This window comes from Tamandua tetradactyla, chromosome 1 (assembly GCF_023851605.1).
Source record: "Tamandua tetradactyla isolate mTamTet1 chromosome 1, mTamTet1.pri, whole genome shotgun sequence".
In the NCBI taxonomy this organism is placed as follows: Eukaryota; Metazoa; Chordata; class Mammalia; order Pilosa; family Myrmecophagidae; genus Tamandua; species Tamandua tetradactyla.
This window is the reverse complement of record NC_135327.1, coordinates 177,726,377-177,751,279: the sequence shown is the minus strand read 5'-3', so window position 1 is coordinate 177,751,279 and position 24,903 is coordinate 177,726,377. Positions and strand designations below refer to the sequence as shown.

At 36.0% G+C, this 24,903-nt stretch overlaps 1 protein-coding gene and 1 long non-coding RNA gene across 24 annotated transcripts in view; one reads left to right on the top strand and one right to left on the bottom strand.

Annotated features, from left to right (window-relative positions):
* The window catches only part of AGBL3 (AGBL carboxypeptidase 3), a 235,941-nt gene that overhangs the window by 15,682 nt on the left and 195,356 nt on the right, over positions 1 to 24,903 (bottom strand). For 16 of the 18 annotated variants that reach the window (XM_077138632.1, XM_077138557.1, XM_077138649.1 and 13 more), the window contains 4 exons: positions 22,292 to 22,337; positions 21,146 to 21,342; positions 15,107 to 15,226; positions 14,268 to 14,499 (listed from right to left, as the gene is read on the bottom strand). In XM_077138632.1, the coding sequence (XP_076994747.1) occupies positions 14,268 to 14,499; positions 15,107 to 15,226; positions 21,146 to 21,342; positions 22,292 to 22,337 (595 nt within the window). Of the gene's footprint in view, positions 1 to 14,267; positions 14,500 to 15,106; positions 15,227 to 21,145; positions 21,343 to 22,291; positions 22,338 to 24,903 lie in introns of those variants that run through there. The other 2 variants (XM_077138403.1, XM_077139038.1) reach the window with 2 other exon arrangements.
* Positions 1 to 24,903, top strand: part of LOC143666278 (uncharacterized) — a 139,248-nt gene that overhangs the window by 18,157 nt on the left and 96,188 nt on the right. The window lies entirely within an intron of this gene.

Below are 24,903 nucleotides of genomic sequence, written 5' to 3'. Positions count from 1 at the left end.
TCATTCTCACATGCAGCTACATTCAGTGTTTTAGCATAATTATATTACAGTTAGGTAGTATTGTGCTGTCCATTTCTGACTTTTTATATTCAGTCCTGTTGCACAATCTGCATCCCTTCAGTCCTCTTTCATTCTTTTGCATGTGGATATCCAGTTCTCTAGGCACCATTTATTGAAGAGACTGTTCTGTCCCAGATGAGTTGGCTTGACTGCCTTATCAAAGATCAATTGTCCATAGATGAGAGGGTCTATATCTGAACACTTTATTTGATACCATTGGTCAGTGTATCTATCTTTATACCAGTACCATGCTGTTTTGACCACTATAGCTTCATAATATGCCTTAAAGTCAGGTAGCATGAGGCCTCTAACTTTATTTTTCTTTCTGAGGATATTTTTGGCTATTTGGGACACCCTGCCCCTCCAGATAAATTTGGTTATTGATTTTTCTATTTCTGAAAAGTAAGCTTTTGGAATTTTAATTGGTATTGCATTGAATCTGTAAGTCAATTTAGGTAGAATTGACATCTTAACTATATTTAGTCTTCCAATCCATGAACACAATATGCCCTTCCATTTATTTAGATCTTCTGTGATTACTTTTGACAATTTCTTATAGTTTTCTTTGTATAGGTCTTTTGTATTTTTAGTTAAATTTATTCCTAAATATTTTATTCTTTTGGTTGCAATTGTAAATGGAATTTTTTTCTTGATTTCCCCCTCAGATTGTTCATTACTAGTGTATAGAAACACTACAGATTTTTGAGTGTTGATCTTGTAACCTGTTACTTTGCTGTACTCATTTATTAGCTCTAGTGGTTCATATCATCTGCAAACAGTGAGAGTTTTACTTCTTCCTTTCCAATTTTGATGCCTTGTATTTCTTTTTTTTGTCTAATTGCTCTGGCTAGAACTTCCAACACAATGTTGAATAACAATGGTGATAGTGGACATCCTTGTCTTGTTCCTGATCTTAGGGGAAAAGTTTTCAGTTGTTCCCCATTGAGGATGATGTTAGCTGTGGGTTTTTCATATATTTCCTTTATTATGTTGAGGAAGTTCCCTTCTATTCCTATCCTTTGAAGTGTTTTCAACAAGAAAGGATGTTGAATTTTGTCAAATGCCTTTTCTGCATCAATTGAGATGATCATGTGGTTTTTCTGCTTTGATTTGTTAATATGGTGTATTACATTAATTGATTTTCTTATGTTGAACCATCCTTGCATACCTGGACATGGTGTGTAATTTTTTTAATGTGCTGCTAGATTCGATTTGCTAGAATTTTGTTGAGAATTTTTGCATCTATATTCATTAGAGAGAGATTGGTCTGTAGTTTTCTTGTAATATCTTTGTCTGGCTTTGGTATGAGGGTGATGTTGGCTTCGTAGAATGAGTTAGTTAACTTTCCCTCCTCTTCAGTATTTTTGAAGAGTTTGAGCAGGATTGGTACTAATTCTTTCTTGAATGTTTGGTAGAATTCACATGTGAAGCCATCTGGTCCTGGACTTTTCTATTTGGGGAGCTTCTTAATGACTGATTCAATTTCTTTACTTGTGATTAGTTTGTTGAGGTCATCTATTTCTTCTCAAGTCTATGTTGGTTGTTCATGTCTTTCTAGGAAGTTGTCCATTTCATCTACATTGTGTAGTTTATTAGCATAAAGTTGTTCATAGTATCCTCTCATTACTTTCTTTATCTCTGTGGGGTCAGTGGTTATGTCTCCTCTTCCATTTCTGATTTTATTTATTTGCATCCTCTCTCTTCTTCTTTTTGTCAACATCGCTAAGGGGCCATCAATCTTATTGATTTTCTTATAGAACCAAATTCTGGTTTTGTTGATTTTCTCGATTATTTTCATGTTGTCACATTTATTTCTGCTCTAATCATCATTATTTCTTTCCTTTTGCTTGCTGCTTTGGGGTTAGTTTGCCATTCTTTCTCTAGTTCTTCCAAGTGGACGGTTAATTCCTTGATTTTTGCTCTTTCTTCTTCTTTTTTTTTTTATTAATTAATGGAAAAAAAGAAATTAACCCAAAATTAAGAAATCATACCATTCTACATATGCAATCAGTAATTCTTAACATCATCACATAGATGCATGATCATCGTTTCTTAGTACATTTGCATCGGTTTAGAAGAACTAGCAACACAACAGAAAAAGATATAGAATGTTAATATAGAGAAAAAAATAAAAGTAACAATAATAGTAAAAAAAAAAAAAAAAACCTATAGCTCAGATGCAGCTTCATTCAGTGATTTAACATGATTACTTTTCAATTAGGTATTATTGTGCTGTCCATTTTTGAGTTTTTGTATCTAGTCCTGTTGCACAGTCTGTATCCCTTCAGCTCCAATTACCCATTATCTTACCCAGTTTCTAACTCCTGCTGGACTCTGTTACCAATGACATATTCCAGGTTTATTCTCGAATGTCGGTTCACATCAGTGAGACCATACAGTATTTGTCCTTTAGTTTTTGGCTAGACTCACTCAGCATAATGTTCTCTAGGTCCATCCATGTTATTACATGGTTCATAAGTTTATCTTGTCTTAAAGCTGCATAATATTCCATCGTATGTATATACCACAGTTTGTTTAGCCACTCGTCTGTTGATGGACATTTTGGCTGTTTCCATCTCTTTGCAATTGTAAATAACGCTGCTATAAACATTGGTGTGCAAATGTCTGTTTGTGTCTTTGCCCTTAAGTCCTTTGAGTAGATACCCAGCAATGGTATTGCTGGGTCGTATGGCAATTCTATATTCAGCTTTTTGAGGAACCGCCAAACTGCCTTCCACAGTGGTTGCACCCTTTGACATTCCCACCAACAGTGGATAAGTGTGCCTCTTTCTCCACATCCTCTCCAGCACTTGTCATTTTCTGTTTTGTTGATAATAGCCATTCTGGTGGGTGTGAGATGATATCTCATTGTGGTTTTGATTTGCATTTCTCTAATGGCCAGGGACATTGAGCATCTCTTCATGTGCCTTTTGGCCATTTGTATTTCCTCTTCTGATAGGTGTCTGTTCAAATCTTTTTACCATTTTGTAATTGGGTTGGCTGTCTTTTTGTTGTTGTTGAGTTGAACAATCTCTTTATAAATTCTGGATACTAGACCTTTATCTGATATGTCATTTCCAAATATTGTCTCCCATTGTGTAGGCTGTCTTTCTACTTTCTTGATGAAGTTCTTTGATGCACAAAAGTGTTTAATTTTGAGGAGCTCCCATTTATTTATTTATTTCTTCAGTGCTCTTGCTTTAGGTTTAAGGTCCATAAAACCACCTCCAATTGTAAGTTTCATAAGATATCTCCCAACATTTTCCTCTAACTGTTTTATGGTCTTAGACCTAATGTTTAGATCTTTGATCCATTTTGAGTTAACTTTTGTATAGGGTGTGAGAGATGGGTCTTCTTTCATTCTTTTGCATATGGATATCCAGTTCTCTAGGCACCATTTATTGAAGAGACTGTTCTGTCCCAGGTGAGTTGGCTTGACTGCCTTATCAAAGATCAAATGTCCATAGATGAGAGGGTCTATATCTGAGCACTCTATTCGATTCCATTGATCGATATAACTATCTTTATGCCAATACCATGCTGTTTTGACCACTGTGGCTTCATAATATGCCTTAAAGTCAGGCAGCACGAGACGTCCAGCTTCATTTTTTTTCCTCAAGATGTTTTTTAGCAATTCGGGGCAACCTGCCCTTCCAGATAAACTTGCTTATTGGTTTTTCTATTTCTGAAAAATAAGTTGTTGGGATTTTGATCAGTATTGCATTGAATCTGTAAATCAATTTAGGTAGGAGTGACATCTTAACTATATTTAGTCTTCTAATCCATGAACACGGTATGCCCTTCCATCTATTTAGGTCTTCTGTGATTTCTTTTAACAGTTTTTTGTAGTTTTCTTTATATAGGCTTTTTGTCTCTTTAGTTAAATTTATTCCTAGGCATTTTATTCTTTTAGTAGCAATTGTAAATGGGATTCGTTTCTTGATTTCCCCCTCAGTTTGTTCATTACTAGTGTATAGAAATGCTACAGATTTTTGAATGTTGATCTTGTAACCTGCTACTTTGCTGTACTCATTTATTAGCTCTAGTAGTTTTGTTGTGGATTTTTCCGGGTTTTCGACGTATAGTATCATATCGTCTGCCAACAGTGATAGTTTTACTTCTTCCTTTCCAATTTTGATGCCTTGTATTTCTTTTTCTTGTCTAATTGCTCTGGCTAGAACCTCCAACACAATGTTGAATAATAGTGGTGATAGTGGACATCATTGTCTTGTTCCTGATCTTAGGGGGAAAGTTTTCAATTTTTCCCCATTGAGGATGATATTAGCTGTTGGTTTTTTATATTCCCTCTATCATTTTAAGGAAGTTCCCTTGTATTCCTATCTTTTGAAGTGTTTTCAACAGGAAAAGATGTTGAATCTTGTCAAATGCCTTCTCTGCATCAATTGAGATGATCATGCGATTTTTCTGCTTTGATTTGTTGATATGGTATATTACATTAATTGATTTTCTTATGTTGAACCATCCTTGCATACCTGGGATGAATCCTACTTGGTCATGATGTATAATTCTTTTAATGTGTTGTTGAATTCGATTTGCTAGAATTTTGTTGAGGATTTTTGCATCCATATTCATTAGAGAGATTGGTCTGTAGTTTTCTTTTTTTGTAATATCTTTGCCTGGTTTTGGTATGAGGGTGATGTTGGATTCATAGAATGAATTAGGTAGCTTTCCCTCTGCTTCGATTTTTTTGAAGAGTTTGAGGAGAGTAGGTACTAATTCTTTCTGGAATGTTTGATAGAATTCACATGTGAAGCCGTCTGGTCCTGGACTTTTCTTTTTAGGAAGGTTTTGAATGACTAATTCAATTTCTTTACTTCTGATTGGTTTGTTGAGGTCATCTATTTCTTCTTGAGTCAAAGTTGGTTGTTCATGTCTTTCCAGGAACCCGTCCATTTCATCTAAATTGTTGTATTTATTAGCGTGAAGTTGTTCATAGTATCCTGTTATTACCTCCTTTATTTCTGTGAGGTCGGTAGTTATGTCTCCTCTTTCATTTCTGATCTTATTTATTTGCATTCTCTCTGTTCTTCTTTTTGTCAATCTTGCTAAGGGCCCATCAATCTTATTGATTTTCTCATAGAACCAACTTCTGGTCTTATTGATTTTCTCTATTGTTTTCATGTTTTCAATTTCATTTATTTCTGCTCTAATCTTTGTTATTTCTTTCCTTTTGCTTGCTTTGGGATTAGTTTGCTGTTCTTTCTCCAGTTCTTCCAAGTGGACAGTTAATTCCTGAATTTTTGCCTTTTTTTCTTTTCTGATATAGGCATTTAGGGCAATAAATTTCCCTCTTAGCACTGCCTTTGCTGTGTCCCATAAGTTTTGATATGTTGTGTTTTCATTTTCATTCGCCTCGAGGTATTTACTAATTTCTCTTGCAATTTCTTCTTTGACCCACTCGTTGTTTAAGAGTGTGTTGTTGAGCCTCCACGCATTTGTGAATTTTCTGGCACTCCGCCTATTATTGATTTCCAACTTCATTCCTTTATGATCCGGGAAAGTGTTGTGTATGATTTCAATCTTTTTAAATTTGTTAAGACTTGCTTTGTGACCCAGCATATGGTCTATCTTTGAGAATGATCCATGAGCACTTGAGAAAAAGGTGTATCCTGCTGTTGTGGGATGTAATGTCCTATAAATGTCTATTAAGTCTAGCTCATTTATAGTAATATTCAGATTCTCTATTTCTTTATTGATCCTCTGTCTAGATGTTCTGTCCATTGATGAGAGTGGTGAATTGAAGTCTCCAACTATTATGGTATATGTATCTATTTCCCTTTTCAGTGTTTGCAGTATATTCTTCACGTATTTTGGGGCATTCTGGTTCGGTGCGTAAATATTTATGATTGTTATGTCTTCTTGTTTAATTGTTCCTTTTATTAGTAGATAGTATCCTTCTTTGTCTCTTTTAACTGTTTTACATTTGAAGTCTAATTTGTTGGATATTAGTGTAGCCACTCCTGCTCTTTTCTGGTTGTTATTTGCATGAAATATCTTTTCCCAACCTTTCACTTTCAACCTATGTTTATCTTTGGGTCTAAGATGTGTTTCCTGTAGACAGCATATAGAAGGATCCTGTTTTTTAATCCATTCTGCCCATCTATGTCTTTTGATTGGGGAATTCAGTCCATTAACATTTAGTGTTATTACTGTTTGGATACTATTTTCCTCTACCATTTTGCCTTTTGTATTATATATATCATATCTGATTTTCCTTCTTTCTACACTCTTCTCCATACCTCTCTCTTCTGTCTTTTTGTATCTGACTCTAGTGCTCCCTTTAGTATTCCTTGCAGAGCTGGTCTCTTGGTCACAAATTCTCTCAGTGACTTTTTCTCTGAGAATGTTTTAATTTCTCCCTCATTTTTGAAGGACAATTTTGCTGGATATAGGAGACTTGGTTGGCAGTTTTTCTCTTTTAGTAATTTAAATATATCATCCCACTGTCTTCTAGCTTCCCTGGTTTCTGCTGAGAAATCTACACATAGTCTTATTGGGTTTCCCTTGCATGTGATGGATTGCTTTTCTCTTGCTGCTTTCAAGATCCTCTCTTTCTCTTTGACCTCTGACATTCTAACTAGTAAGTGTCTTGGAGAATGCCTATTTGGGTCTAATCTCTTTGGGATGCGCTACACTTCTTGGATCTGTCATTTTAGATCTTTCATAAGAGTTGGGAAATTTTCAGTGATAATTTCTTCCATTAGTTTTTCTCCTCCTTTTCCCTTCTCTTCTCCTTCTGGGACACCCACAACACGTATATTTGTGCGGTTCATATCGTCCTTGTGTTCCCTGATACCCTGTTCAAATTTTTCCATTCTTTTCCTGATAGTTTCTGTTTCTTTTTGGAATTCAGATGTTCCATCCTCCAAATCACTAATTCTATCTTCTGTCTCTTTAAATCTATCATTGTAGGTATCCATTGTTTTTTCCATCTTTTCTACTTTATCCTTCACTTCCATAAGTTCTGTGATTTGTTTTTTCAGTTTTTCTATTTCTTCTTTATGTTCAGCCCATGTCTTCTTCATGTCCTCCCTCAATTTATTGATTTCGGTTTTGAAGAGGTTTTCCATTTCTGTTCGTATATTCAGCATTAGTTGTCTCAACTCCTGTATCTCATTTGAACTATTGGTTTGTTCCTTTCACTGGGCCATATTTTCAATTTTCTGAGCGTGATCCGTTATCTTCTGCTGGTGTCTGGGCATTTAGTCAGATTTCCCTGGGTGTTGGACCCAATAGGTTGAAAAAATTTTCTGTGAAATCTCTGGGTCCTGTTTTTCTTATCCTGCCCAGTAGGTGGCGCTCGTGGCACACGTTTGTCTGCGGGTCCCACCAGTAAAAGGTGCTGTGGGTCCTTTAACTTTGGAAAACTCTCACCGTGGGGGAGGTTCGCCAGCCGAAGCGGCTTGGAAGAGTGCCAGCCGGCCCAGGGGTCCAAACGCAGGGAGGGTCGTTGGCCGCCGCAGCCCGTGAGAGCGCCCGTCCGAATTTCCTAGTCAGCCCAGGGCGCTAAGCGTGGCGGAAGGGCACCGGCCGCCGCGGCCCGGGAGAGTGCACCGTTCCCAGCTGGACCGGGGAATCACGTATTTGGAAGGGACCCCCCGGTCACCGTTCTCCACGGCCTGGGGATTTCCGATCCAAGTCTCTCAGTTGGTCCGGGGGGCTGCGCGTGGTGGGGGTGCCAGCCGCCACAGCTTGAGGGGACCACCTGCCCAATTCTGCCAGCTGGCCTGGGAAGGAGGAAGGGAGGGACTCCGGCTGCTTGCCGCCCCACCCGTGAAGCCCGCGCCCCTCGGCGATCTCACCAGAGCGGGTTCTCTCAGCCAGTCAGCTGTTCCAGGATGGGGTACTCTGTCTTTTTGATATCTGTCCTGCCTCTGGGAGCTGTTCTGTATCTTTTCTACTCCCCTAGTAGCTGTTCTGGAGGAGGAACTAAGATCAGCGCATCTTACTAAGCCGCCATCTTCTCCGGAAGTCCTCTTCTTTTTTGATATACGCATTTAGGGCAATAAATTTCCCTCTTAGCACTGCCTTTGCTGCATCCCATAAATTCTGATATGTTGTATTTTCATTTTCATTTGCCTCAAGATATTTACTGATTTCTCTTGTAATTTTTTCCTTGACCCACTGTTTTTTTAAGAGTGTGTTGTTGAGCCTCCATTTATTTGTGATTTTTCTGGCACTCTGTCTATTATTGATTTCCAGCTTCATTTCTTTATGATCTGAGAGTGTTTTGTATGATTTCAATCTTTTTAAATTTATTGAGACTTGCTTTGTGACCCAGCATATGGTCTAGCCTTGAGATTGATACATAAACACTTGAAAAGAAGGTGTATCCTGCAGTTGTGGGGTGTAATGTTCTATATAAGTCTGTTAAGTCTAGCTCATTTATTGTATTATTCAAATTCTCTGTTTCTTTATTGATCTTCTGTCTAGATGTTCTGTCCATTGATGAGAGTGTGGAATTGAAGTCTCCAACTATTATGGTAGATGTGTCCATTTCTCTTTTCAGTGTTTACCTCATATATTTTGGAGCATTCTGGCTCGGTGCATAAATATTTATGATTGTTATGTCTTCTTGTTGAATTGTTCCTTTTATTAAATACATAGTGTCCTTCTTTGTCTCTTTTAACTGTTTTACATTTGAAGTCTTATTTGTTGGATATTAGTATAGCTACTCCTGCTCTTTTCTGATTGTTATTTGCATAGAATATCTTTTCCCTACCTTTCACTTTCAACCTATGTTTATCCTTGGGTCTAAGATGCATTTCCTGTAGACAGCATATAGATGGGTCCTGTTTTTTAATCCATTCTGCCAGTCTATGTCTTTTGATTGGGGAGTTTAATCCATTAACATTTAGCATTATTAATATATGGGCAGTACTTTCTTCTATCATTTTGCCTTTTGGATTTTATATATCACATCTAATTTTTCTTCTTTTTACCTTTACTGATAGCCTTCATTTCTATACTCTTCTCCACATCTCTCTCTGCTGTCTTTTCTTATCTGTCTCTAGTGCTCCCTTTAGTAATTCTTGTAGAGCTGGTCTCTTGGTCATTAATTCTCTCATGAATTTTTGTTTGCAAATGTTTTAATTTCCCCCTCATTTTTGAAGGACAATTTTGCTGGATATAGAATTCTTGGTTGGCAATTTTTCTCTTTTAGTATCTTAAATCTATCATCCCACTGTCTTCTCACCTCTATGGTTTCTGCTAAGAAATCTACACATAGACTTATTGGACTTCCCTTGTATGTGATGGATTGTTTTCTCTTGCTGCTTTCAAGATTCTCTTTTTCTTTGACATCTGACATTCTGATTACTAAGTGTCTTGGAGTATGTCTATTTGGATCTAATCTATTTGGGGTATGCTGCACTTCTTGGATCTTTAATTTTAAGTTTTTCATAAGAGTTGGGAAATTTTCAGTGATAATTTCCTCCATTAGTTTTTCTCCTCCTTTTCCCTTCTCTTCTTTTTCTGGAACACCCACAACATGTATATTCATGTGCTTCATATTGTCATTCAATTCCCTGAATCCCCATTCATATTTTTCCATTCTTTTCCCTACATTTAATTTTGCTTGTCAGATTTTAGATGTCCCTTCCTCCAGTTCACTAATCCTATCTTCTGCTTCATGAAATCTGACATAGTAGGTTTCCATTATTTTTTTCATCTCTTCTACTGTGCCTTTCATTCCCATAAGCTCTATGATTTGTTTTTTCAGACTTTTGATTTCTTCTTTTTGGTCATTCCTTGCCTTCTTTATAACTTCCCTCAATTCATTGATTTGATTTTTGATGAGGTTTTCCATGTCTGAACATTCTGAATTAATTCTTTCAACTCCTGCATCTCATTTGAATTGTTGGTTTGTTCCTTTGACTGGGCCATTTCTTCAATTTTCCTAGTATGACTCATTATTTTTTGTTGGCATCTAGGCATTTAATTACCTTAATTAGTTTATTCTGGAGATTGTTTTCACTTTTTTTTTCCTAGGATTTTCTTGCTGGATGACTTTGTTGTCTATTTGTTCTTTGACATTCAGTTCAGCTTATTCTAGTCCTCTAGTTTAGGTTTTGTTTAATAGATCAGAATTTTTCAGTTCTTGTTTTTTTGTTTCTTACCCTGCCTGTATGGTGCCTTTCACCCATACTTAGGTATTATAGACCCCAGCCAGATTTTTCCAGACCAAACTGGTCTCCTCTCAGGAGGAAAGAGTCACCTGCATCAGTTTTCCCTGAGGGTGAGACCCAGTAGATTAAAAGGATTTTCTATGAAGTCTCTGGACTGAATTTTTCCTGTCCTGCCTAGTACGTGGCACTTTTTTCTGCCTGCAGGTCCCACCAGCATAAGGTGATGAAGTACCTTTAACTTCAGGAGACTCTCCCTGCTGGGGGCATGGTGGAGACAGAGGAGAGGTTGTAGGCTGGCTTTAGTTGCTTCACTTTTCAGGCCCTGGGATCTGAATTCCTTGAGGGAGGAATTCCACCTGAGCTGGGCCCCACACCTTTCCTGGGGAAGGCACAGGCTCCAGACAAGCTCTCAAACAAGCTCAATTCTGCCTATGCCCGGGGCAGTCATCTTGCCCCAGAGCTCTAACTCCTGAATCTCAGATGTCACATAAATACCCGAAGTTTCTGGAATGACCAGGTTGTAAACAAACAACTCAGTATCTCAGAATTTAGAAATAACAATTACAACTCCTGAATATGTGACTGCTATAAGAGCTTACAATCTAGGACCCTTTACGTTAAGGCCCCAATCTGATAACCCATGCTTTTGACTTCAGTTCACCAAGGTTTTATATTATAGTTAGTCCATATGATTGTGGCATGATAATATTTGTCTTTTTATTCCTGACATTTCATTCAACATATAATCCTTAAATTTCATAAAGCTAGTTGCATGCCTCACAACTTAATTCCCTCTTAAGGCTGCTTAGGAGTCCATTGTATGTATACACCATAGTTCTCCCTTCCATTCCTCAGTCATTGTACCCTTAGGCCACCTCCATCTATTGTGGCTCCCAAACACTGGCCTCCTTAAACACCAGTGTGCAAATGTCCATTCTTGTCCTCACACTCAGTTCCTCTAGGAACTGAGCAATGGGGTTGCAGCATCAAGTGGCAACCCCACCCCTAGCCTCTTGTGAAACCAGCACACTGCCCCTCCAAGGGGCTGCACCTCTATTTCCCTACTGACAGTGAATATGTGCATCTCTTTTTCTACATTTTCTCTAGCACTTGTTTCTCTCTGTTCATTTTTAAACAGTTTTATTCATATATCATACAATCCAGACTATATGTATAGACATGCCTTTGCCACCATTATCTATATGAAGACATTTCCTTTTCTTCCACAAAGAATCCATACTCCTCCCCTATGCCCTTCCCCACTGTTGACGTTTAGTTTTGGCATATTGCCTTTGTTACATTCATTGGAAGCGTAGCACAATGTTACTGTTGGCTATAGACCCTAACTTGCATTGATTGTACTTTTTTCCATATACCATCTAGTTTTTAAATAATTCTTTGAATGGATGCTATAGGTATTACATTACATATACATCATCAAAGTCTACTGGTGTTGCCATTTACCAGTTGAGTGAAGTACAAAAACCTTAGCTCCCTTTATGTCCCTTTACCTTCTTCCATTTATGATAAATTACATTGTATATTTTCTTTACATATACATTTAGAAACACATCAGACAGTTATAAATTTTGCTTTAAACATCGACATAATTTAGAAAACTTAAGAGTAGGAGAAAAGACTATTGTATTTACTTGTATTTTTTCTTACTGTGTTTTTTCTTTCCTAGGGTTCCATGGTTCTTCTTTTATCATTTGCTATCTGTTTAAAGAACTTCTTTTAGTCATTATTTCAGAGTAGGTCTTCAAGTGAAAAATTCTTAGTTTAACCTGAAAATATCTGTATTTTTCCTTTCCAGCGTTTTTTGCCTAGGTCCATTGTGTTTTGTTTAAAGTGTCTTTAGCTGATTTTATTATATTTGATCCCTTGTTTGCCTGGGCCTACATTACTCCAGATTCTCTCATTAGCTGACCTAATTCCATTCTGCCAGGCAATTTCTTTCCCAGCATAAGAAATAAGAAATATCCCACCTTCCTAGAAACTGCCATTGATTGCTATATTTGTGATTTTATTGATTTTGCTGATTATACAAAGAAAAAGTGCCCATCAATAAAAATTTAGGGGAAGAAAAAGCATAAAAGGGAATATTTTACTATGAATGTGTACAGTATGCACACAAGTAGCCACAGGCACACACAGTATATAAATGCAATCATATTAAATCAAACTGTTCTGTAGCCTGTTTCCATTCACTTAAATATCGTGAACATCTTTCCATGTAAATTCATATACACTTGCAATATTTAATAAATACATATTATTCCATTTTCTGGATGTACCATAATTTATTTGTGCAATCCTTTACTATGGGCATTTAGATTACTTCTTTCTCCATGTCTGTCTTTGACTTTTATGAACAATACTGAAATGAACATCACTACACAGACCTTTGAGCTCTTATCTAGGGTTTTTCCTTAGAATAAATACCTAGAAGTAGAATTTCTTAGTCAAAATGAATATATTATATTAAGGATTTTTCATCTACAGTTAGATTGCCTTCCAGAATCTCTGAACCAGTTTATAGTCCCACAGTCAATAATTTCTTCCAATAAGAGGCAAATTGAGGCATTTCATCATTGTTTTAATTTACACTCTTTGGATTTTATTGAGAGTGAATATTTTAAAATGTTTGTTTGCTATATATATTTTTTCTTTTCTGAATTGCTGTTTTATACCTATGCTCTTTTTCCTATTAAAATAGTCATAATTTTCTAGTTGATTTGTAGGAGCTCTTTGTATATTATGTATATTGGCCTTCTGTTTTTAGTTTATATTATAAAGAGAAATGGCAAAGCACAGTGATTAAATTCAGCAGGACTCTGGAGTCAGAGTTTCTATTGGGTTGAATCTAGATTCTGCCATCTATTGGCTGTGTGACTTTCAACAAGTTACTTGACCTCTTTATACCTCAATTTCTTCACACATAAAATGTAAAACAATAACAGTACCTAACTTATAGAGTTATTGTGACGATTAAATGTGTGTATATACAGATATATATGCATGTGGATATACACATATATGTATACTTAGAACTGTCTGGCACATAGAAAGCTCTTTACAAGAATTTGTTGATAATATTAGTATTATGTTTGCATTATTATCTATATTTTTTAGTTTGTCACTGTATTTCACTTTATTTATACAGGTTTACTTTTGGCCTTAGAGATGATTAGATATTCATATCTTTAAAAGAATTCTCATCTCAACTCTTCTGCTCTCCTCTTAGTATATATAAGCCAAGTAACTCAGTTAATTATTTCTAGTTCTAGTTGCTGTCTAGAATTATAAGGTTTAAATATACCTGAGAAATTGCAAGTCAGGCTGTGTTCATAATTTACTTATCCATGGATCCAAATTAATGAATAGTTTTTGCAAATAGTCAATCAAATAGGGCTTGATAACCTTCTCCTTCACAAAACCAGTGTTTTATTATGGTTATAGGCTTTTGTTCCTCTGTCAAATGGGTATAGCTGCACAATTTTCAAGAGCCCATGTTTGTTTCTTAGAAAAATGAATAAATAAGTCTTGTTTCCTGTTGGGGACTGAATCATGTTCAGATCCGAACCCTATGTCCTGTGGGTGTGAATCCATTTGTAAACAGGACCTTTGAAGATGTTATTAGTTAAGATGTGCCCAAACTGAAGGATGGTGGGCCTTAATCCAGTATGGCTGAAGTCCTTGATCCAGTATGGCTGAAGCAAAAAAAAATTGACAGAGAAAGAGAAACTATGGGAAGTAGCCAGAAGCTGGAAGTCAATGTAACTTGGAAGAGAAAGAAGATACTGTCATATGCACTTCAATGTGACAGAAAAGCCAAGGAACCCCAAGATTGCCAACCAGCCAGAAGATACAGACCCCAGGAGGAAGTAAGCTTTCTAGCCTCTGAAACTCTGAGCCAATAAATTCCTGAATGCCAATCCATAACAATAAATTCTTATTATGCCAAACATAATTTGTTCTAGTAGCTAGGAAATGAAAACATTTCCTTATAAAAGAATGCATTAAGAGACTAATAATAACAACATTGTATTGACTTACTGATGTTGACTTTGGCGGTTGGTTCTCAGGTTGAATATCTGCTTTATTTGAGCAGTTTTCATGTTTTTAGTGTTTTTCATGATAGGGAGCAAATGTGTCAACATTTCTTGAGTCTGGGCTATTCTTTTATCCCTGTAGATTCTTTTTTCATCATCTGTCCAATTTATGCCAGTTTTGTTGTTTTGGGAAGATGTACATTCTTTTATTCTGCTTTTTAAATTGTGATGCAGATCTGGGAGAAACCACAAAAATACAAAATATAAAATATAAAAATAACTGAACAGTTATTTATTGAGCATTTTTATATGCCAAGTATTTTACCTAAAACTCCTTGCCTATATGAAGCTTACATTTTAATGGCTGGGGGTATAACGTAAGAAGTGAAATATATAGTATGTCAGATAATGACAATGTTACAGATAAAATAAATCTAGAGAGGGGAATAGATAATTCAGGGGCAAGTTGTTTCTATTTTTTCGAAAGTGTTCAGATAAGGTCTCACTTTGAAGTTGACACATCAAAGAAGTTAGAGAGTGAGGCAAACAGATATCAGGGAATGAACATTTTAGATAGGGAGAACAGCAAGTATAAAGGTCCTGAGGTAGTGGCATGGTAGTGTGTTCAAGGTACAAGATGTCATTAATAGCTGAAGCAGAGTGAACTAAAGAGAGATGAGATATGAGCTCAGATACTCAGATAGGTGGCTGGGACTCAGATCACATAGGGCTTCATATCCTTTATAAGGAATCTGACTCTTACTAAGTGTGAAATGGGAAGGCTTTGGATGGTTTTGAGCAGAGGAATGTTACAATCTAAGCTTTACTTTAGCTGGATCATACCTGTTGTTAAGCTGAGAAGGGATTGAAGAGCGGCAAGGTAAACAAGCAGGGTGAGCTCTTTGGAGGTTATTGAAACAATCCAGGAGAGAATGGCAGCTTGGATCAGGGTAATGGTTGTGGCTAGAAGGTGAGAAATAAGTGGATCCTGGTTATAGTTTGGGATTTGCCAAATAATTGGATGTGGAATGAGAGAGAAAGAGAGGAATTCAAAGTGAACCCAAAGATTCTGATCTGAGTTAACTGAAGTTTGAAGAGATGGGGTAGGCTGTCAGAAGAGCATATTAGAAATCTCTTCTTTACTAGATGATATGAAGGAATTATTGTTCATTTTGTTAAATGCGATAATAGACTATAATAATGTTTTTAAAAGTGTTTATATTAGAGATATACAATGAACTATTTATAAGTAAAATGATATGATTTGTGGGATTTGCTTTGAAATACTCTAGAAAAAAGTGGTGAGAATATAGATGAAATAAGAATGGTAATCATTAAGGCTGGATGATAGGTAACAGTGGATTCATTATTTTATTCCTTCTGCCTTTATGTGTGAAAATTTCCACAACAATGTTTGTTTTTTTTAAAAAGGAATTGTTTGTTCTTAAAAGGAAAGTAAACAGATGGTTAAAACATTCACTGAATTAAGCTAGAGCTGAAAGAAAGTGAATAGGTATAATTACAATGTCTGGCAAAGCTGGCAGGTATAATAAATTTATATTGTAGTCTTTTGAGAAGCTACTTCTAAGCCATTAGACAAACATTCATTGAATGCTTATTCTGCATCTGGCACTATGTTTGGTCCAGTAAAGAGATATGAAAAACATAATCCTTGCCTTCAATATGCGGGTCAGGATTAGAGAGACAAAACCATCAGTTGAAATATATTTCTGTAGAGATAAGCCCAGGTACTTAAACTATAGGACTGCAGAAGAGGAACTTAGAATCATATTTATAGAAGGAGGTAAAGGTTATTGGGGATTAAAAGCCTCCTAGAGGTGAGACTTGCATTATTAAGCTGAGTGTTGATGAATGAATTCAAGTCAGCCAAGTAAAAAGGCAGGGTAGTAATCTAGGTTGTAGGACTGAATCATGAGTATGGTTTTGCATGACTAAAATTCAGGTAAATGTGAAGAAGTGGTTCAAACCTGAGGGCTTCTTTGCAATAATAGCACTGTCAATAGAGTCTGTGAGGCAGGAATCATTTATAACTGGTAGATATTAATAAATGTTTTTTGAATTGAAGAGTTAAGGGGCCAATAGGATTTTGTGCAGGGAAGTAATCAGATCTAATTTTATCCAAGGAACATAATCAGATCAACATTTCTGAAATATCAGACTTGCAGCCAGGAGGACAGATGGAAGAAAAGTGGGATTTGAGGCAAGGAGACAGTTTAGGAAATAAATGTAGTAAATCAAGGGATAAATGGTGGGCATCTTAACTAAAGCAGTAGTAGTATGAAAAAGAGAAGAAGATTCAAGAGAATCTTTAGGGAGTAGAATAAAGTTTCTTGTTATTTGATACCAGAAACAGAGATATAGAAGATGTGGATAAATGTTGGATTTATTACTTAGATAATTGGATGGTAAGATTATTGATGGAGCCATGAAACAGTGGGCAAGTTGAATTAGTTAGAAGTATCTGTGGGGGGAGACAAATAGAGATATTCAGCAGGCAGATTAGCATGGAATTCAGAAGAGAGGCCCAGATTGAAGGTAAAAAATATGATAGTCATTTGTTGCTGATTGAAGCTATGCGTATAGGTGAGTGCTCAGAAGTAAAGTATATGGTGTGAAAAGGAGAGACCAAAGGATCACTTAAAACTTAGGTGGAGGAAAAGGAGTCCATGCAGGAAGCCAAACATGAATGGCCAGAGAAACGGGAGTAAAATAAGAAGAGAGAAGTGCCACAGATATATTTACTGACTAGCTCAATGAATCAAGAGAGAGAGTTTAAAGGCTCTGGGTATAATCAACATTAGAGACAGTCAAGTACAATCAGGACTGCTGAAATTGGAAAGAACCAATTCATTGATATGGCGAGAACAGAATCCAGACTGCAGTAATCTGAGATGTATATAGGTGAGGAAGTGGAAGTAATGAATGCAGACTATTTTCTGAAGACTGTGAAAAAATAGGATAATTACAATTATGTCACTAAGCAAATTGATAGGCATGACATTTGGAGCATCACTGGAAAGCTTAATCTTAAACCGAGGGATATTTATTCTCTGAAACAGGAAGGAAGGCTGATTGAGATGAGTTAGATTAATAAGTGACAGGAATGAGAGAAGAAAGCTGAGGAAGTTGCTGCCTGATAGCCTCTATTTCCTCTGTGAAATAAGCAGGCTATCTACTGTGAGTAAAGGGGAGGTATCTAGCGAGGGATCTTGAGAAGACAATGGTTTAGCATAGCTACTTTGGGGAATGGAGGAGATTGGGGAATGATCAAGAAAATAAACATACATATGTACATACATGCATACAGATATATTTTATATATCTATCTAGCTATCCTTGTCTATCGTCTATTTATTTATTGGCAATGTCAAAGATGCAGCTGACACCGAAGCATAAGAATTCATAGCATCATTAATTGGTAATGTAATTTTTCTCCAGCAGGGCTCTGTAGTCTAGGAGGGGAAAGAGAAGGATAGTTGGATTCATCAGAATTCGAGCTGTTCAGTATATGTATAGTGGAAGGATAGAAAGGCAAAAAAATTTGAAGACATTGGTAAAAAAGTGGTTGAAGTGAAGGAAATTTTTTCACAAGAAGTGAAAAAAATGTAGAATTCAAGAGCAAGAGATATGGATGAGATCACAAAAACTGGAATGTATACTATAGTCCTTAAATTCAGAATAATTGGGTTAAGGTAGGTTATCAATTTGCCTAGCTCTGTTCATTTACACGTGTTCAGACTCCAACTTCCAGCATGAGGTATTAAAACTGTGCATATCCAATTATTACTCTATCGGTTTCCCACTAAGATGGAATATGAAAAAGATGAAACTGTCTACCATCAGACAACAGTAGGGATTGTGGGCTTCCATATGCCAGATAATTGAAGGACTTTCTGTTAAACGCAGTGCAGATGAATTGTATAAAAAAACTACAATGGGTTTATTTAAAAAATTCCTACCTGAGAAAAAAATGGATTGTCTGTTAGAAAGCAAAGGATTCCTAGAAAAGTTCCACAAATATATCCTAACTCAGAGCAGTGAGGAATTGATAAAAGAATAGACCACTGATATGCAAAATCAATGTTTATAGTAAAATGCAACAGGAAAGAGGTAAGTTGAGAACTGAACTCCTGGGTACAAAGAAAACAGAAATTGATGGTATGGAAAATTCTGAGCTTCAAGAAAGTGAGACTGCAGTGAATAGGGCCACACATGAGGTTTTAAGCAAACATGGAAGCAGCCAGCCATTTCAGAAAAAGTCAGGATTGGAGATTGAGTTATCCAGAAAGGACTTGTGGCAAATCCTATTAATGATGGTCATGATCCCTGGATACTGAATAGAAAACCGAGAAATTTGTGGGATCTGTATAAGTGGAATCACTGCCAGTCTGGACTAAAACGGACAGAAAAGAGACAGTTTGAAGGAAAAATTACTTCCTAGGCAAAACCATGGAAGCTAAGTTCTAAAACCAGGAAAACTAGGGTCAGGAGAGAGGATCCACCCATGCACATGGAAGGGGTAAGTTTGATCCAGAAGCAGAGAGGGGCCTTGCATTTCATTGTTCAGGAAGAGTTGTGCCACCTCAGGTGTCAGAGAGGGTGGAGTGCATAAACCAGGGATTAAGGAGAGCCTGGCTGCCAACCCATTGTTCTGGAGGGGTTGAGCGTGTGCTCCAGAGATCCTGGGTGCTGCCCTGATGTATGGAGAGGGTGGAGTTGAGAAAAAGATCTACCCCTCCCCCACAACAAACCCCAGTATTGTAACACAATCCAGCATTTGGAGAGAGGGCAAAGTCACTGTGTAGGCCCCTGGAAAGGGTGGGACTGCCACTTTTTAAGGCATCAGGGATAAATGAATCTCAGAATTTGAAATCTAATGGTTTGCTCTGCAGATTTTTGGAAATGTTTGGGTCTGGTACCCCCTCCTTTCCCTTTAATTTCTCCCTATGGCAATGGAAACATGTATCCTATGACTGTCTCATCTTTGTATATTGGAAGCAGATAATTTGTTCTGAGTTTTACAGGTCCAGAGCCAGAAGAAAATTTGTGCCTTAGAACAGACCATGACTGTAACAGACTTTGATGAGATTTTGTACTGGTTTGGACTTTGTATGGTATTTGTATTGTTATTGAAATGGTTTAAGGCTTTTGTGATATTGTGATGGAGTGAATGTATTTTGTATGTGGAAAAAACATGTCTTTTTTGGGGACCAGAGGGTAGAATGTGATGGTTTGAAAGTATTATGTACCCCAGAAAAGCCAAGTTTTAATTGATTCAATCTTGTGGGGCACCATTTCTTTTAATCCTAATTCAATATTGTAAGGCAGAAAATTTTGATGAGATTATCTCCACAGAGATGTGGTGTGCCTAATTGTGGGCATGACCTTTGGTTAAATGGTGACCCATTCCAGGTAGGTCTTGATTGGTTTACTGGAATCCTTTAAAAGAGAGTTTTGGATAGAAGCTTGAGAGCCAACAGAGAGAGCAGAGCTGACGCAACACTTAAAGAACAGAGAATTGGATGTTTGGAGATACTTGGAACCCAGCAGAAGTCGCCAGGAGATTTTAAGCAAGCCAGAACCTGAAGAGAGCCAAGGGAAGCCAAGAGATAAATCCAGTCCTGGAGAAGCCAAGTAAGGAACCCCCACAGGAAACAGAGGCTGAGAGCAACAAAGCCAGAAGCAAGGGACCAGCAGAGCCGGGAATTGAACCCGGGTCTCTGGCATGGCAGGCGAGAACTCTGCCACTGACCCACTGTTGCATGCCCGCTGCTACACATTTTTAAAAAGTCAAATAGGTGAATATTTACATGATCTGGTGATGGGATAAAATCTTCTAAGCACTGGAGCAATAAAAAAAACACAAAAGAAAGGATCGATATAAATAAAGATGATTGAAATCTTACATATAAAACATACTAAATAAAATATTAAATATTAATATTTTCTGAGGAAATATATGCAAAATTTATCACAGAATGTATTAATAAACTTAACATGTGAAGCATAATTACAAGTTAAGACTGAGACTTTAATAGAAAAATGGAAAATACCAGGTGACAAGCTACGAAAGAAGACATTCAAATGGCTAATAAAATACTAAAAAGTTTTAATACTGAGAATAGTCAGAGATGTGTCTAAAATTAAAGTTCTCTAACACCAAAAGCAATCTGTCCTGGGTAAAAATTTAAACCTTCAGGAAATGGTCCATTGGTTTGTCACAGCCACATAAAACTGAGAACCTAAGCGAGTGTAGTGCATGACATTCATGGGCAGGTGAATTTGACTTAAGCTTTCCCTGCTCTAATTTAAACTAATTTAAATGACCATCAGGGTTGGGTCGATCTTTTCTGGCTTTCCGTAGAAGCACTTGAGTACAGACACAGACTACAACAGAAGCCAAGAACTCCAATAATCCTGAATTAGTTTAGGGCCACTCCAAAGAGTAATGAAGTAATATGTCATTTTTTCCCCTGAAAATTCCATGTTCAGAAAGCAGACGCTATGAGGATATGGTGGTGATATGGCTTTTTTTTTTCCTTTGGGGGGTGTTGGCAAGGATGAGGAATGAAAATAACAGGGAAATATTGGGAATAAGACAAGTAAATGAGTTTTTTGTTCAAGGCTGGTATTAAGCTGAAATAATTTTCTTTTAAACTCAACTCACATAGAGATTAAATAAGTATTTTTCAAAGTCTGGAATAAAATGACTGTCAATTCCTTCTGTTTACAAAAGCAGTTCTCATAATACAGGTTTAGTATAATTATTAATGACAACTTAATGAATCCCAAACAATAAGTGATATCTTATTGGTTCTATCTTGGTACTTATATAATTTGGTTTAAAAATGAAAGAATAACCTTTTGTTGGTATCTTTGTTTTCTCAGGCCATCTGAATGTTTGTTTACTCACAGGATACATCAAGGATTTCATTTTGGACGTGGTTCCACACATATCAGTTCTTTTAAGCTGAATCGTTTCCTTGATTGGCCTTTCACAGTTTTCTAAAAAATGTCTTTGTTGTTCTTTGTTAAGACTCTGAATCAAACTTTCGGAGCTGGAAGAAATTGGGTGTTATGATTTCAATATCAGACATAAATGACCCATGCAAGAGCAATGTTAAGTCATGTTGTATTTGTTCAAGATCACAGAGACTTGCAGGGACAAGTCTAGGATTCACAACTTCTAACTGTAGTACTTTTTTTTATTACCATACCTTGTTTTGATTTATCATTTGATTTCATCCCATAGCATATAATAAATAATCTATTAAAAAATTAATCTCTTCTAGATCAAAGTACAGGTATGCCCAAGGATGCCTCACATAATTGTCTAGATTTCTGGGGCAGGAGAGTCTACATCTTATTTTATTTAATGGAAACCGAGTTCATGGAAGAGAGGCATAGGAAGGTAGAAAAGGCATACAGTGTTCCTTTTGCTGAGCAAATTCAGTCAAATCTCAAATAATTATCTGTGGCTAACTATTCCATTGTCCAGATGGTTGTTCATATGCTTACTCCGAAGGACAGGGAAACTTGCCAAGGGAGATAGGGACAAAAAAAACTACAACATTTATCTCTGATGCCTCTCTGACTTCCCTCTCCTATCCAGTTTTCAGGCACTAGTTTATTCCCATGTGACAATGTTCCCATTGCTAAAAAATAATGATCTTATCCCAGAAGCATTTCCTTTTAAATGAGATGCTGAAATAATGCAATGATAAACATATGGAAATAAATTTCTAACTATGCATGTTAAAGCATTTATTGGTCATGGTTTGAGGACATAGAAATCTTCTCAGTGCCATTCAAAATTCATCACATGGGCACTCCTCTGTATAAAGCTGGTTTCATCACAGACACTATGTTGACAAGGAGACATTGGATTAGCAATTGTATTGAAAAGTGAGTTTTACCTGTTTCTTTCACTCAGAGTCAAAATCTTATAAAACAAAGGAAAAGGAGTGAAGTAGGCAGGGAGAAGAAATCAAGTTGTAGCTCTCTTACCTCAAATTTTTTAGATGCCAAGGAGGGACTGGTCCAGATATTTTCACTAAAAAAGAGGGAAAAGAAATAACAAAATTTCTGAAACTAGCTTTTAAAATAAACAACATTTAATTTTTACTTTCTTGATAATTATTTCACTCACACATTTAATGTCCAACTTATTGGACTTATCTTCTTCTATAATAATGGTCAACTCAGAACTGAATATATGTATATTAATGTCTATGAAAGACACCTAGATTTACAGGTGACTGACTTTAGAGAGCTAATCTGGTATGCATTCATAACAGACAAAAAATAATATATTAAAATTATATATACATGTGTTATTTTAAAATAAGTATTTGAAATATGTTTTCCTGTATTATTTACTTTTCTGTTCGTATATGCTATTATTTAAACAAAACAACAATAGGACTAGTTAACAGTGGCAATTAATAGTAATTAATAGTAGAATAAATTAAATAAATAATATGTGAGAGAAAGATGTAATCATATTTTTATAATTTTTTTTCTCTGTGATACAGATTTTTCACTCTATTGGACATTTAAAATTTTAAGCTACATTATTCCTCCCCCTTTATTTTATTATTTTTTAATGCAATCTTATTAAAGTATATCCACACAACATAAAAACCATTTGAAGTATACAATTACTAGCTCACAGTATTATCACATAGATGTGCATACAACCCCATGATCAATTTTAGAACATTTCCATTACTCCAGAAAAGAAGTAAAAATAAAAAATAAAACTCAAATTCTCCCATACTCCCTATTCCCCCCTATTATTGATCCATAGTATTGGTGTAGTACATTTGTTACAGTTGATGAAAGAATATTAAAATATTATTAAAATAGTCCATAGTGTGCAATAGGTACATTTTCCCCATAACCCCTTCTATTATTAACTCCTTGTAATAGTGTCATACATGTTTTTTCTAATTCATGGAATAATTTTTAAATTTTTGTACAGTCAATAATGGACATTGTCCACCACAATATTCAATGTACTATGCATACCCATGTTTTAACCTCCAACTTTCCTTCTGGTGAAATCATGACTCTAAACATCCCTTTTCCACCACCTTCACACAGCATTCAGCAGTTAATTATTCTCACAATAGCATGCTACCACTACTTCTGTCCCTTTCTAAACATTGAAGTTCAACATAGTTAAACATTCTGAATATATTAAGCAACCACTACCCATTCTTTGGCCTCGTTCTATATTCTGCTAATTTATATTCTATAATTTATCTCTATTAGTTTAAATATTATAATTAGTTCATATCAATAAGATCATACCATATTTATCTTATTGTGTCTTATTTCACTTAACATAATGTCCTCAAGGTTTATCCATGTTGTCATGTGCTTTAGGGCTTCATTACTTCTTACTGGTGAATAATATTCTATCTTATGTATGTAACATATTTTGTTTATTCATCTGTTGATGGATACTTGGGTTGTTTATATCTCTTGGCAATTGTGATAAAGCTGCTATGAGCTTTGGTGCGCAAATGTCTGTTCATGTCTCTGGTTTCAGATCTTCTGGATATATACCAAGTAGTGGGATTGTCTGGTCGTATGGCAACTCTATACATAGCTTCCTGAGGAACTGCCAAACCATCCTCCACAGTAACTGTACCATTTAACGTTCTCCCAAGCAGTGATTAAGAAATTCCAATTTTTCCACATCTTCTCCAACTCTTTAGTTTCCTGTTTGTTTAATAGCAGGCTTTCTAATAGGTGTGAGAAGATATCTCAGTGTAGTTTTTCTTCTTTTTTCATACATATTTTTTCTTTCTTTGGGTTTACTTTTGTTTATTTCCTTATTTTTATTTTTCTCATTGTGGTTTTGATTTGCATTTTCCTAAAAGCTGGTGAAGCTAATTTTCATGTGCTTTTTAGCCATCTGTATTTACTCTTTGGAAAAATGCCTTTTCATGTCTTTTGCCCATTTTTAAAACATTTTTGTCATATAGTATAATGTATATACAAAGAAAAGAAATGAAAAACAATAGTTTTCTATGTACCCTTCAACAAGTAGTTACAGGACAAATCCCAGACTTTGTCATGGCTACCATATGATCCTCTCAGATTTTTCCTTCTAGCTGCTACAGAATATAGGAGGCTAGAAAGCATAAATATTTTTTTAGCACCACAATTGACTTTTTTCTTTCTTTTTTGTGAAAAATAACATATATACAAAAAAAGTAATAAATTTCAAAGCACAGCACAATTATTTGCAGAACCTATTTCAGAACTTGACATGGGTTACACTTCTACAATTTTAGGTTTTTATTTATAGCTGCTCTAAGTTACTGGAAACTAAAAGAGATATCAAGTTAATGATTCAGCATTCATATTCATTTGTTAAATCCTATCTTCTCTGTATAACTCCACCATCACTTTGATCTTTCTATCTGTTTCTTTAGGGATGTTTGGGCTATGATCATTCTAATTTTTTAATGTTGGAAGGGTCTGTCACTAATATGGGGTAGGGAAATGGAACTATCTGATGTTCTGGAGAGGCTGGACCCTCTAGGCTTCAGGACTTATCTGGTTCAGGTGCCCATCTGGAGGTTGTAAGTTTCTGGAAAGTTACA